This window comes from Lipophrys pholis, assembly GCF_963383615.2.
Source record: "Lipophrys pholis genome assembly, chromosome: 13".
Lineage (NCBI taxonomy): Eukaryota > Metazoa > Chordata > Actinopteri > Blenniiformes > Blenniidae > Lipophrys > Lipophrys pholis.
In genome coordinates this window covers 11,054,892-11,070,481 of record NC_137632.1, presented here as the reverse complement: position 1 = coordinate 11,070,481, position 15,590 = coordinate 11,054,892, and the positions used below count along the sequence as shown (strand labels likewise).

At 41.3% G+C, this 15,590-nt stretch overlaps 2 protein-coding genes across 2 annotated transcripts; both read left to right on the top strand.

Moving 5' to 3' along the window:
• The first annotated feature begins 6,506 nt into the window (after nt 1-6,506).
• LOC308118487 (protocadherin 8) lies at nt 6,507-10,439 on the top strand. The gene is made up of 3 exons (XM_080477927.1): nt 6,507-9,116; nt 9,220-9,418; nt 9,744-10,439. The coding sequence occupies exons 1-3, from the start codon at nt 6,651-6,653 to the stop codon at nt 10,055-10,057; spliced, it is 2,979 nt and encodes a 992-aa protein (XP_080334053.1). The 5' UTR covers nt 6,507-6,650; the 3' UTR covers nt 10,058-10,439.
• A 1,410-nt stretch (nt 10,440-11,849) lies between these two features.
• On the top strand, nt 11,850-14,592 carry LOC308118546 (leukocyte cell-derived chemotaxin 1-like; the record flags this gene model as incomplete). The annotated part of the gene is made up of 6 exons (XM_080478003.1): nt 11,850-11,972; nt 12,555-12,692; nt 12,810-12,923; nt 13,051-13,204; nt 13,660-13,847; nt 14,365-14,592. Exons 1-6 carry the CDS (start codon nt 11,919-11,921, stop codon nt 14,590-14,592), a joined length of 876 nt encoding a protein of 291 aa, XP_080334129.1. The 5' UTR covers nt 11,850-11,918.
• Between the last annotated feature and the right edge of the window lie 998 nt (nt 14,593-15,590).

Genomic DNA, 15,590 nt, shown 5'->3' with positions numbered 1-15,590 from the left:
TAAGACTTGCCATCCTATCTGCAATGCATTTGCTGTAATGACTCTATCAGGACTGAATTTATAAGAATTAACAGTTGAGGACAAAATTACATATTTAGCTGATCTTTTAGGGGACACAATGCAAATTCAACCCCTTCAGCAGCATTAAGAAATTTCTCTGTCTTCCAATGTTAGGCTAATACTCTGGAATGTTCTATTTCATGCATGTAAAAGACTAGGTCAAAACCTAGTATATGAAACACTTCAGGGCTTTTATACTAATTTCAGACCCTGAAATTCAGCATGGTATGAAAGATAATGAGGGAGAGTTTAATAAGTTTTAAATTCCGCAGTGTACATTTGCTTCGTATGTCGTCTGTGGCTAATTTTTAACTTGCAAGTGTACGTGCATGTGTGTGCACGTGTCGATAATAGTAATACCTCGGCTCCTCAGTCTGCTCCTGACCCCATATACCGAGGATGTGAGGATCTGGAATCATAAAAGTTGTTACCTACAGTAGCTACAATGCGGGAGAAAGCACTAAAAAGCTTTCAAAGTTCTTCCAGCCAGCAATTTCCTCTGTCCAAAATGTCATGAAAAAAACACCCGTTATGGGGAACTGCGGAAGTAAAGACAAGATAAGAAAACTCTCTGACAAAACTGCATATCTGCTGAACAGAAAGACGAAGTATTATCCAGGTATCAAACTCCAAAATAAGGCATTTGATAGAACTGTGCAGCACTGATGCATAAGCAAGTATTATTTGTTTGAGTCATTGGCACACAACTTCACCTCAAAACACATGTTTGAATCTGAAACCTAAAGGCTCACCAAGTCCAGAGGACAGATGTTCTACAGAGCAAGGTTTTGATCATTAGTCACTGGATATAGTCATGATAACGTTTAGTGAGTGTATTCATTTCTCTATTATCAGGTTCATATATTCTGCTTTGAGCTTGCCTGACAGAACGTGACAGAAGTGACAGAAAACACTGCGCTTGTTGGAAAGAGAATTAAAATCTTCTTAATATCAGTGAATTATGAATGCAAATATGGCAGAATCAATCAAGAGAATAAAACTGAAGTGACTATTACAGTGATCCAAACATTGCAATGAGCACAGCACTAAGATTATTTTAATCAAATATTTTTGGGGGACCTATCACATACATGCTATTTCTGTCATGAAATAAATTATTACTTATGTATCACCGGATTAATATTTATCCTACACGAATAATCTTTATCTGAGTGTTCTCATGATCTTTATCACTAAAATCATTAAAAAAAAATTCCAATTTCGTTTTACTCGTAGCCCCTGAAGGTATAATTTGGCTTCTTTTATTGAATGCTTTTTGCTTGACACTGTTCACCAGTCACGCTCTGACTCGTCCCGTCTGCCACTTGTTGTCCAGAGATGACACCAGTGAAAGGAGGTGATAATAAACTGAGAAAAACACATTCTTACACATATCCACTTAATACCTTGTTAATCGAAAAACACTGATCATGTGGAGCTTCAGATAAAGTTGTTACCGTCAGGAAAAAAAAAATACTCTTTTCTATAGACCCAAGTCTGGATAAGGACAGTGAACAATAATGGAAAACTAACCCAATGACAAAAATAAATCAACATTTATTATTACCTATGACTGACTGTACCATATACTGGAAATTTACATTTTTAGTTTCAAATGCTGCTTTTTATTGCATGTAGCTCCTCTTGAAATGAGGCACTCTCGCACACCATATGAACCAATTGCAGCATATCTCATGGAAAATGCATTAACTACATTCAAATAGCACATTTGAAGTCACTGAAGACCGTATGTATGATTCTATTTGAGCAGATGAATTTGACAAACGACTTGTGCTTCAAAGATCGCTGGCAGCCTTGGTGTGAATCTGATTAAAGGATTAGAAAAATCAATTACTGTCTGTATACACAGAAATTATAATATATTATCCTACACCAAAGTGTCATCAAAACATTTTTTTTTTCTTAATAGGAGAGCGTCTTCTTTCAGCAACAACCACATTCTGTCACAGCGGCTCTCACGGCGCTGGATAGCTTGCACTATAAAACTGCTCTCCTACCTTTGTTGTTTAATGCAGCCGCAACTAGTCTCTGTGGGCTCTTCACAGTGTCTCACATCATTATTGCTATTGTTAGTGTTATTGTTTCAGATTATTGTAAGTGCTTCGACTGCAGCGAGCTGTGGACTCTGTGGCTGACTAATGAATCGTAATGAACACGGAAGTTAAAAGTAAATAGTCAGAGATAGATAGTGAGCAGACTTCAGTCCAGATGCCCGCTGATACAACTGCATACTTGCTGTGTTTCTCAGTGATACTTTAGAATGTATATATTTACACTATAGCAGTGAAAACACAACATAACGATCCTGTAAAACTGCAATCGAATGGAGTCCAAGTTTATGTGGCAGAACACCCGCGAAGCAATAGACAAGCACACATTTGATGGAAAACAGACCCTTTGATTAAACAACTGACATTTATTTCTGTTTTCACTTACATATTTTACAGAGTCATATCAACATCTAAATTTAAGACATGCTGGAAATTAGATGAACTATGACCCCAATCTGAGATACAACTGTCCTTCATTGCAGCCATAATGTATTATTAGTGAAAGTGCATGTAATTGAGAGTGATATCCGCAGTGGTGTAGTGGTTAGCACTCCACTGGTTTGAGTCCAAGTGGGTTTTTTTATGTTCTTTCTATATGGCATTTACATGTTCTCACCATGCTTTTTTCCCGAGGTACTCCAGTTTCCTCCCATTTAATATCCTTTTACTATACCATTTATATTCTGTTCAGGGTCATTGGAGCCAATCCCAGCTTACTATGGCCTAGGGCAGGGTACAGTGTGAGGAGGTCACCAGACCATTACAGTGCAAACACAAAGAGACAGACAACCACACAATCTCGGATCACCAATTAACCTCACGTGTGTGTTTTTGAAACTGTCGGAGTGCCCGGAGGTACACACACGGGGAGAACATGCAAACTCCACACACGCCTTCTCCATTTACTCACAGTCGGCTGGGATGAGCTCTTATGAACCTGAATTGGACTAAGTCGTATCGAAGATGGGTGAATGTATTTTACTGTTCTGTTGAGATTTAGATTCAAATCTATTATTCTGATGCTTTAGATTGTAGCATTGTTGTATTGTATTCAGCTTCTGCATAAAGCAAATGAACGTTTCATCAGTAGGTGGGTCTTGAAGAAAACCGGGAGCATTAAAATGCTGATTTTATCTCCCTCCTCTCTTCTGGGAAGACTTTTCACAAGACAGTGGATAGAGAGGTTCGCTCCTATTCAGCCACACAGTTATCGGTGAGGTCAGACACTGATGCTGAGCGATAAGCTCTGTCTTGCTGTTGACTTTCCATATTCAGCCCCCAAGGGTGCAGGAAAGGGTCAGGATGAATGATCTGTGCAAGAGAGTCAAGTTTTTCCGCATTGAAAAATACGCTCTTAATAGACCTTGTGCAGAGTCGTACAGAGGACATAACGATCCATCTCCAAATGGTTGCCATATTGTTGGAGCATCTTATTCTACAAAATGTACTGTAGTATTAGAATTTTCCACTGATCAGATTAACAGCTGCAACCAGAAATATGAACAGCAAACAAACCAATATCATGTAAAAGTATGTGTTGTGGATAAAGGTTCTTGTTTTATTGGGCATACACATATATAACTCCTTTTTTTATATTATATGCATTAAAAACAGCTCATCCAATATAGTATCACATTGAGTCAGGGGTAGGAGTTACTCAGTTAATGTCTGAATAGTATTTCAAATAGGGGTGTAATGCATTCATGCATCAGAACAATTCACATAGCGTAATCTGGTTCGCTTCTTTTCATAACACAAGTCACGATTATACAATTTATGTGTCCAGTAAGAATATTTTCCAACAGAAAAGGTCTTACTTCGTATGTAAATTTGTTTACAGAAAATGCTGTAGAGTGCTTTCATTATTCTTTAGTATTTGTCAGGAGCCTTGAATGTAGGTATTTTATTCTAAGTATGATACATAGAATATAATACCTACTTTCAAGTCCCCAGTCAGTGACAGGCATTTGATTTAGTTAACATACTCACTGACTGAGGTCACTGGTTTTTTGTAGACAGTACTGTTACATTTCTAGTTGAACATTTTAATTAGCGCAATATAATATGAAGTTGATATGGGTCTTGGTGATAAACAAGCAGCAAGGAGACATTTGATTCCTACAGAGTAAATGACAAGGAGGATGTAAATTACTCTCTTATTTTGTGTTCAGCTTCAAAGGAGGGCACCAGTGGCACCGCTTCTCTTGGCAAACTGTCTGGCCTCCTTGTGCACCATTCAAATGGTTTTAGTTTTGGTTAAACATGTGCAACGTTTCCATCCAGCTGTGTTATAAAAAGGAACAAAACCCCCCTCAAACTTGAGATTACAGGACAGAATTTTTGTATTATTGTACTCTAAAAGAAGTTTTAAAAATGTGATGATTGGAAAAATTTGGTTTTGCTTGTTTTTGCGCCTCATAAGCTGCTTCGGATTGAGTTGAATAGCTCACTGCAATGAAGAACCAAATGCAAAAGGTCATAATATAACCAAGGAGACATATCAAACCTAATATTATGTAGATTGTAAAGAGCAATAAATCTATAGCCAGCAGAAGTTTGATGTAGAAAGAAAGAGTGGTTCTAAAAGTGTATAGCAGACCCCTCTTGCTGGACACCAGAGGGGTGCAGAAGCAGGATAAATCCGAAGATCGGGGGAAGGCTTTTCCCTCGCAGGTTTTTTTTCACACTGATTTGTGAGAAAAGATCATGATAAAAATAAGTAAGTAGAGGGCAAAGCTATTAATTATTAACACATACATTTTTATTACTGAATTCATCGTTAGTGTATTGGCGAAAAGGTAAAATGTGTGTATGATAGATACACACATATGAAGGCTTGCAACATTTTGAATTAATAATACTCTAACTAGCACAAAAGAAGTTTTGCTTTTATTGCCAACCAATCTCAACAGTAGTGAACATCTATGGTATACCGGCCATGATAATGGGAAGAAATGAGAAGAAGCATTACAACTGGGTAGGCAAGGTAGGCAATTGCCAAGGGCCCCATGCTGGAAAGGGGGGGGGGGGGGGTCTGGGAACCCCCCAGACCCATCTGACATTGGTCTATCAATGACAACATGATGGAACCCTTTCAGGTTTTCCAACCTTCATTACCAAAAGAGCCATCGGTTGCCACTTTCCTCTTTAATGAAGTTTGTCTTGAGCCTGAAAATATATTCAACCTTTAAAACAAGGACAGCTCAGCTCCTAAAGGTGAACATATAGTTTTGCTACATAGGCAAAAATGGTATCTTATTTGTATGTCTGGAGTCTCAGAAGTAAATTTAAGAAAAGTAAAGACCTGTTGTACACTTTTTTTTTTCAATGAATTTAGCATTTGAGTTTTGGGTTTGTTTTAGCCATTTTTGCAGTCCTCACTACTCTGTTTTAGCTTTTTTTTGTGTCTTTATTGTAAGCTCTGTGTGTGTGTGTGTGGGGGGGGGGGGGGGGGGGGGGGTGTCAGGATACCAACACAAGACAGACTTTCTACTGAACAATTCCAACGTTTATTTAGACTAACTAGCAGAATTCAGTAGCAGTTTTTTTATAATTCTTTTTCAGTTATTATGCCCCCCAAGTTGGTACCCACTGCAAACCCCCACACCTCACCCCAGAGGAAAATCGTTTAGATCCGCCCCCTGTAAATGAACAAGTGAAATGAAAGACCTTTTTTGGGTGACTGGTCTGATCAACTATATTGAGTTTATTCAGGGAGTCGCGATGGCATGAAGGGAAAGCGGTGCACGCGCCGGACAGGTCGCTGTGTGAACACCGTTTTCATCTTTCAAAGCGTAGAAATCACAAACAGAAACAATTCGTGCTGTCAAGACGCGGGGGGGATCAGTGTCGTTTCCTCCTGCAGACGGGAGACGTGTTTTGTACGGATTTGTCTCCGGATAATTAAGCTGTTCGCAAGTTAAGTGAGCCCTCCAGAAAACCGTGTCTCAGCTCGCTGAAACAATGAGGCGGTCCCGTGCAGCGCACGCACGCACTGGTGTACACGTGCGCGCAAACGCACACCTCCTCGTGCACAGGCAGGCACGCTCTGCAGACAATACACTAAACATCAAAAGAAAAGGGGGGGAAAAAAGGGCTCTGCTAAATAAAACCATCACTCAGTAATGGCTGTAATACGGTGATAAACAGAGCGGGAACTATCTTCAAGCAGCGGCGTATCTTTTCTGTCCCCCCTTTTTCTGTTTTGCAACTTCCTTCAATGTGCAGAAAACAGGCTCGGAGCTTCTTCTTCTTCTTCTTCTTTTTTTCATAAGGGGGTATTTTTAATTCTAAAGCAAGGGATTGGTCACACTTGTTCTCATTAGCATGAGGAGCCGTATAAACCCCGCCACTGCAGGATTTGGAGCTGTGTTGAAGGCGAGGCAACAAGCGTGTCTGACTGGCTGCGCGCGCGGAGCGAGTGTAACTTTCACTTTCAGCACAGTTCAGTTCATAAAGCGCCGAGCTGCATGGAGAGCTGGCTCCAGATGTGAACTGCCCTCAACTGCTCAACGCACAATGAGGCTGATTACCGAGGGGGAAATCACCACGAAGATGATGCAAGGCAATTTTATAACTTATTGGCACCGGTGGATTTTTATACTCTCAGTCCATCAGTTTTTATTCGCGTCATGGGCTTTGTCAGAAGGAAATACTATCAGATACCAGACCAGTGAGGAGGACGCACCAGGTACGGTCATCGGAAACCTGGCCAAGGACATGTCCTTGAGTCTGTCTCATTCCTCCAAGATCAATTTCAGGATGATGAAACAATTCAACGATTCATTCATCAGGGTAAGAGAACACGACGGGGAACTCACAGTAGGAGAACGAATTGACAGAGAGAGAATCTGCAGACACACTTTACAGTGTCTGATTACTTTTGACGTGGTTAATTTCTCCAAAGATCGCTACAAATTGATTCACGTTGAGGTGGAAATAAAGGACGTCAATGACAACTCTCCGGAGTTTCCAAACAAGGAATCTATAGTGGAGATCTCAGAGAATGCAGCTGTTGGATCCCGTATTCCTTTGGATCCAGCTGCCGACGCTGATGTCGGGTCAAACTACATCCAAAGCTATCAAATATCGGTAAACAGTCATTTCACCATTGATGTGCTCCTGAGAGCCGATGGGGTTAAATATGCGGAATTGGTACTAATGAAAGAGCTAGACAGGGAGACTCAGTCATCATACACAGTGGAACTAGTGGCCAGAGACGGAGGAAACCCACACAGGTCGGGGTCAACAAAGATAACTATCAGAGTGACGGACTTTAATGACAACAGTCCTGTTTTTGACCAGAATAGTTTTTCTGTCAGTTTGCCCGAGGACGCACCGGTGGGCACAGTCATACTGGACTTGAACGCAGTTGATGCTGATGAGGGCTTGAACGGAGAGGTGGTCTACGGGTTCGGAAAACAGGTTTCGTACGAGATCCGAGAACTTTTCCAAGTGGATAATAAATCAGGCCGTCTGACGCTCCGGAGCCCCGTGGATTTCGAGGACAAAAGCACCTATGAGCTCGACGTGCAGGCGACCGATCTGGGAGCCAACCCGACCCCCTCCGTGTGTAAAATCATAATTCACGTCACCGACGTTAATGACAATGCCCCAGAAATCAGTATCACCCCGATGACCTCAATCACAACAGGCACTGCATACATCAGCGAGTCGGCAGACAAGGACAGTCTGGTGGCGCTGATCAGCACCTTGGACAGAGACTCTGGTGTGAACAGCCAAGTCCACTGCACATTGTACGGCCACGATCACTTCAAACTCCGGCAGGCTTACGAGGACAGCTACATGATAGTCACAGCGGCCGCACTGGACAGGGAGAGGATCAGTGAGTACAACTTGACGGTCATGGCTGAGGATTTTGGGTCACCCCCGCTGAGAAAAATCACCCAGTACACAATAAGGCTGAGCGACGAGAATGACAACGCCCCTCACTTTGCAAGAGCTGTGTATGAAGTTTCAGTGGTGGAAAACAACGCCCCGGGCGCATATATCACCACAGTGGAGGCGAGCGACGCAGATCTGGGCAACAATGGTAAAATCACTTACAGGCTTGTGGACAGTGTTATCATGGGCTCCCCGGTCAACACTTTTGTGTCCTTGAATTCAGTGTCTGGCTCTATATATGCACTGAGAAGTTTCAATTTTGAAGTAATGAAGCATCTCGACGTGCATGTTCAAGCGAGCGACGGGGGGTCACCACAGCTGCAGAGCACAGCTGTCATCAGATTAAAAATAGTTGATCAGAATGACAACCAGCCCACCATCATAGAGCCGCCACTTTACAAAGGATCTGCTGAGGTTTTCCTGCCCAAAGATGCCCCTGCAGGTTATGTGGTAACCCAGATAAAGGCCACAGATGCTGATGAAGGCATAAATGCACAGCTGTCCTTTAAAATCACCGAGGGGGGGCACATGGGTTTCTCTATCAACAAAGACACTGGGAAGGTACACGTGAGCAGGCAGCTGACATACGATATCACAGACAATGTCAAAGTCACAGTCTCTGTCAGTGACAATGGATCCCCACCACTTTCCTCCACAGCCATTATACACTTCAATTTTATAGAAGGAACTCTACCTAGTTTGCCTTCCATGTCTGAAGATGGCACCGAGGAGCCTTTTGAATGGGACATGTCCATAGCCATAATCATTGTCCTCGCAGGGAGCTGCTCTCTCCTCCTGCTGGCTATCATTCTCATCACAACTATTTGCAGCCGGCGGAAAAAAGACACTGGGGAGGGGGAGTTTGATGAAAAAGAAGACACACCAAATGTGGAGAAAGTGGAAAGTGGTCACATCGATTCACTGATTGCCAACCACAAAGGCAAAGCGTTTGAAACCCATCCATTCCCAGAGAAGCCTCCATTGGCTGGCAGCACCACAGCAGAGACAGGCTGTGAGGATGGCAGGCAGACAGCAGGCATCTTTGAGTCGAACAGCAGAGTGATGGAGAATAAATTAAAGGTATGCACAATTCCTGAATTATGTGAAGTTTATCACACATTAACTTTCTTCTTGTTTGCATTTTGACTCATGAATTGCATGCATGTGCTTCGTATCTTTTCAGGGTTATTCGACACTACCAGGATATGGGAAAGAAACTGTGAGGCCGATAACAATATGGAAGGGCAATTCATTCACCACAATCTCAGCAAGAGATCCCCACATCAGTGGCAAGGACAGTGGAAAAGGGGACAGTGACTTCAATGACAGTGATTCAGATATAAGTGGAGATGTGCACAAGAAAGAGTCTCCTCCAACAAACAGTGAGTGTCACAAAAATTGTAGTGGTAATTTATTAATTTGGAGAGACAATTAAATTATTCAAATGAGAACATGTAAAGGATATTATCCATGCAGTGATATATCACACATTTATTGTGCCTCGTGCCGTTTCATTTATATTTACTTCTAGTACTATATCTAAACCATATACCTTAAACAACAACAATATAACTTAGAATACAGTAGGTACATACTGACTGATATTGCCTTGAGCTCAGCAGGACCCTATATCACCCAACATCCCCAACCCGGTGAACCAGTAACTGTATTCTTAATACATCCTCACAGCAGTGCTGTTTTCCACAGGTCTCTGGGCATGTACAAGTGAGTGCAAAGTGCTGGGACACTCAGACCGATGCTGGAGCCCTTCAGCTACCAGACCCAACACAAGCTTGGCAAGTGGACCGCATCTGTCAACGTTCTCCAAGACAGCATCACTTCCCCGGGACACCAGGAGAGAAAACTACTACCCTGCTCACTTACCCAAAACCAACGGTCTGCAGAGTGTTTACGAAAAAGTTCAACACCAGGAGTTTGATTATATTCTTGTTGGTCCACCGACACCGGCCAGAATACAGGAGACAGATGAAATATCCATCCCCGAATACACGAACTCTTAAGACATTTTACAAGAAAAAAAATCATGAGAAGGGTTTTTGTCTTTATACTGTACAGTACTTTTATCTATATTGACTCTGTGTTGGATTGTTGCAGTGTTTTGTAGTATGTCATGTGTCCCTTTGGCTCATATAAGACTGTTCATTGTATTATCTGTAATATGCAAGATTTTCTACATTAATAATATATTTTTCATATCAACTCAATGTAAAAAAGAATTTTATTATGAATTTTTAAGAGCATGTGGACGTATTTAAGGGGCATGACCAATGAACATTTAGGCTGAAAAGGGCCTTACTACTGTGGGAAACAATCAATATAAAAGATTGCCATGTGTGTGATAGATTTTATCACATTGTTGCACAAATAAACTGTTAAATGCCAAAAATGTTTTGCTGTTCAATGACAGATTCAAAATATCGCAATCTGAGCTTAGATGACGCAACTGTAATCTTATAGAGAGAGTGCAGCCCATTGTCCTGAGGAAGCATTCATAAAGCATACAAAATAACCTCAATTAGCCAACTGAATGCATTTCATTTGCCTTAAAGGCTTATAAGCTGCTGTAAATAAAATGAGGTCCTCCAAGCATCACAGCTAAATTGATAGCATAACATAAGTCTTTTTTCATTGCACACAATGTTGTTACTGTGCCGCCTCAATTTGCATGCAAATATGGCATTGCTGATCAAATGCTTTTACAATTACATATTTTTCAAAGGTCAGCTAATCCCCCTCACCTTTTCTGGTTGCCTGCCAACTTACCAATCTTACAAAAATGTGATTTAATCTGTTTCTAAGCAACAGTGGCACTGCACATGATAATCTTTTTTTTTTTAGGTTTTTTTTTGCTGTTCATTCTTTTTAGGTTAGGATAAAGACTGAGAAACCTTGGCCACATAACTGCTTTTCACCCATTGTCAAAACAGAAAAATTTCTAATTAAGCAAAGGTTTTGTCTGTGTGCCTTTATGTGTTTCTGATTATATGTACTTCACATCTGTGCTGTCTTGTAGTGTATTGTGAGAATACGAAAACCAAAGAAACTTGAAGAACAATGACGACTCCTGGATACAAGGCTGCCTATCTGTTTTTTTCTGCTTGTAAGAGGATGTGCACCCAAACAAAATCTTTCTTAGTACCACACCATTATGTGTATCATTCAATAGACGAAAAGTCTCTAACGGCTTAGAAAATGTAATTGCTCATATATTTACCTTCATCTGACCATTGTCTGAAAGATCAGATGGTTTTCTCCTCATACCCTCAGTGTTTGTAATACTGGACACCCGCCAGTCTCCCATGAGGTCAGAGCTGCTTTATAGGGCTTCATTTATTTTGGAATCACAAGGTGGCCAACTCACTCTGGGCAACGTCGAGATGCAGGTAACATTCAGATGATGAATTTAGCCAAAGTAATTTATATTGGCTGTACGTCATTCCCACTTCAGTGTCAGAAAGTCTCCTGGTGGATAATCAGACTCTCTCAAGAGACGCGACCAGAGAAGAAAGTGCAGGCAATATCATAGGAGAGAATATGGATAAATCGCATGCTACAACTCACGGATCTTGCTGCTTTGAACACTGCAGGCCTCCGGTAAGACAGCCCTATTAAGGTTTTTGATTATAAATGGAACTGACATCCATGACACGTAAATATAGCTTTGAAATCTCGAGCATTTCAGGAATGCTGCTCTTTACTTGGATGTTAGTTTGGTCCCGGTCACAGTTGAAGGCGCCTCATCTGTTATTTTGTTTTCTCCCAAACTTTAAGGGACAAAGTGCTTCCAGCACAGCCACCTCTGCCACATTTCGTCATCTCCTGAGATTTGGAGCTGTGGTACTTATTGTTGGTGCAGTGTTAATGTTGTGTGCATCCATGGCTGCTCTGTACCTGTGGAAAGTCAGCGATAAAAACGTAAGTGCCGACAAAGGACTTCTGTGGTTATTACAGCGGCTTGACAGTAGCAAATATCTCAAAGTGAAAGCAGGGAGGGAGTAGGGGGTTTGGCGAGAAACAAACCCAAAGTAAATTATACAATCCTCTGTTGAAAACTTGAACTTGTATAGCTGTTTGGCATTTCATTTAGTCATGAGATATTTATAATGATGGCTGAGATGTCTTATCAACAACCATCCGAATTCAAATTAAAATTGCATATTTGATTCTGCCTAAATCCTACAAAAACTACTACATTTATCTTGGAGTGCAGCTTCGTCTTTTAAGAAACACTGTACTGTTTATTCACGTTCTAATGAGATCACCTGCAGGGCAAACATCCCCATCAAGGTCTGCAACAGCATCCCCTGTGGTGTTTTACTCAAAATCTCAGTGTGGTAAAACTACAGAGGATTTTCTTCAGCGAAAAATTACCGAGTAGGGAAATAACACAAACATCATGAAGCTTGTTTTCCGTCTTTCTTGTTCTGTTTGCTACTTTGTAATTTACATAACTTGACTAATCAAGTCATTTTAACATCCCACTTTGAATGCCGGCAGGTTTATAATGTTCGTTACAGTATGAACATCAATGGGGAGGTAAGAGAGGGCTCCATGGAAATTGATTCCGACAACCTGGAGAGATTTAAAGTGGGGAGTGGAGCTGAGGAAGCTGTGGAGATTCATGACTTTCAAACTGTGAGTGAGTTTGTCCTTGTTCTATCTTCCTGAGGTAGCTCAGCTGAGACCTTCTGTGTGCTCAGCAAAGTAGCAAAGCCGTGAGTGTAAACATGGCATCTCTGTGATTCGGTGCAGGGAATAACGGGAATCCTCTTCTTTGGATCAGACAAGTGCTATATAAAATCCCCAATCAAAGCCAACCTTCCTCACGTGGGAGCTCACAGCAAGGAGACGGCGTTGTTTGACCTGGTACGTGCACACTACTTGACACACAGAATTGCAAATTGGAACAAAAACAAAACAGAGATTACTGCATTAATTTCCTTTTCCTTCTGAGTAATTCAAGGACATTGCTGTTTTTTGTTTTTTTTGACAGACTGATGAATTAATGCCTGTGAGGTTCGATGATGAGCTCCTCATATGGGTCGCTGAAGAGCAGCCGCTGAAGGACACCAGGTTTCTGAGCAACAAAATTCTGGACCTCTGCGGGGAACTTCCCATTCACTGGCTCCAGCCCATGTACTCTAAAGGTTGTCCTCACCACCTATAACTTCCCATCATGTGGTGTCTCATTCCATTGCACAGACTTCAGAACAAGTGACTTTCTATCAAAGAGCTTCATCTATTTAATGTTAACTGTTGTGCATTCTTTATGGTTTATTAAAATCTCAGCTGCGATTGCCCTGCTTATGTGCTGACTGACACACTTGTAAAATGTACAGCCTTGTCTTGGAAGTTGGTGAAACACTTGAACATCTTGAACGTACACTACATTTAGAACTGAACACCAAAAAAGACTCACAAAGTCTTGTATTAAAAAAGAATGATCCTGAAATATGCAAGACTGCTTGATATCGCTGCTGCTAATTGAATTATTCAGTACATGAGAGGCAGCTCCAGCTATGTAGGATTGAGCTCTAAGGACATGTATGGCATCTTGTGGATGTTGACCCAATACTCTTGCCTCTTGTGGCTGCTATAACAGATGGGGAGAGGAAAAAGAGAGACACACAGCGAGCCACAAGGCAGTTTAACATGGAGGAGTTTGAGGCAGCTGCTGAGGAGAGGGACCCGATGAATCACACGGTGCATGACACCTCCAGAGCTGCGGAGGAAGAGGAGGGGGCACAGTCGTCTGCGGGGTCAGCGTACAATCCTGAAAACCCCTATCATGTGAGTAAAGCAATATTGTCATTCGAGAGTGTTTTTGTTCTACACCTCTCCAGAGTGAGTGAAATTCAGATGAACTATCAAGAGGCATATTCTGAGCCCGAAGCCAGCCTCAAAGTGGCATTGCGAATTGAAGTTCCTCTGTTTGTAAACACATCTCAGATGATTTAAGAACCATCTTCCTTGTTAAAAATGTATCCTCACACAAGCAAGTGTGTGACTTTGGATTATAGGTATATACCGCTGCTGCTTCTGCTGCCGAGGTGTCACACAGTCAGGTTTAATTATAGGTCACAGGGGTAATATTTGCCATTTCAACTCAATGAACTTATGAACTGAAGTGAAAACTCCCACTGGTTATCAAAATGCATGCTGCCTCTGAAAGCTGAAGCCGCATGCTTTAGAGGGATGATACATTTTTAAAAAACATTTGAATTGCAAATGAGTATTAATTTTGGTATTTTTTTTTTCCAAAAACAGATTGCCCTTCAAAAATTAACATTTCTTCATTTAACTGCAGCGCAGCGGAGAGGCCAGAGAGGAAGGTGCCATGACCTTTGACACCATGTTAGACCAACGGGGAATCTGCTGCTCCGAGTGCCAGCGCAGCTACACTCACTGTCAGCGAGTGTGCGAGCCCCTGCGAGGCTACTGGCCTTGGCCTTACAACTACAGAGGGTGCCAGGTAGCTTGTCGAGTCATTATGCCTTGTCGCTGGTGGGTGGCACGTATTTTGGGTCTTGTGTGAAAAAACACAATTGTGAAAGTCTCTTTTCTGCAGCTTTCCTCCCAGAGGTCTCTGAACATTCAGCACAAATTCAGGTCTGCACGCAGATGTTTGTTTTCCAAGAGAGTAAATACTATATACTACGTATTAAATATGCACCTGAAAGTGAGACAAACAGCTTGTGGTGTATGATCATTTATAATGCTCACACTAAATGTTCCACATCTTTCATCTTTACAGCCCCACTCCATTTTCTACACACATGGATAACTGAATACATAAATGTCATTTTCTTGTTTGCAGCAACAGATTTGCAAATGAGCGTATTCATTTTCGTAGCTTGGCTTAATGCACTGTACTGTATTTAATGGAATGTATGGGACTGAATCCAACGGCTCAGAAGATCATGTACCTTCTTTGACTGAATGGGATGCAATATATTCTAATTACAGTAAATGCTGGCTTTGATGTTGGATGTTTTTGTGTCACATTTTGTTTCCATGGCTCCACCGGGTGTTTTTCTGATATAACTGAAGTGACAGCAATGGTTGCCATAACTTTCATTCACAGCTCAGAATCAGTTTGAGGGCAAGACAATTTGTGTGCACTGACATCTGCATTGATGTGAACTAATGTGAGATGAGTGTCATGGCAATGATGGAAAAATATTTCCATAAAAGTGACATTTTTGTTAAAAAAAAAAGAAAATAAGAAAATCAATATCTATATTCTTATATAATTTTTTCTGGAAAGAGATGCGTGCGAATGTTAAGCATCCAAAATGCATGATCACAAAGATAGATTTTATTTAATATAAAGCCATTATTGGGACATGTGGCGCTGGCTATTCTGAATACCTCAAAATCAAAGGAAATCAGATTACTATCTCTCAAGCCATATGCCAACTTTCTAAATAATTGAAAGGAGCCATGTTGTGATCAAGACAATTTCACAGAGGGCGATCCAGGCACATCAAATTACAACAGATGTGGAATTGCACCATATCTGCCTCTAAAGCT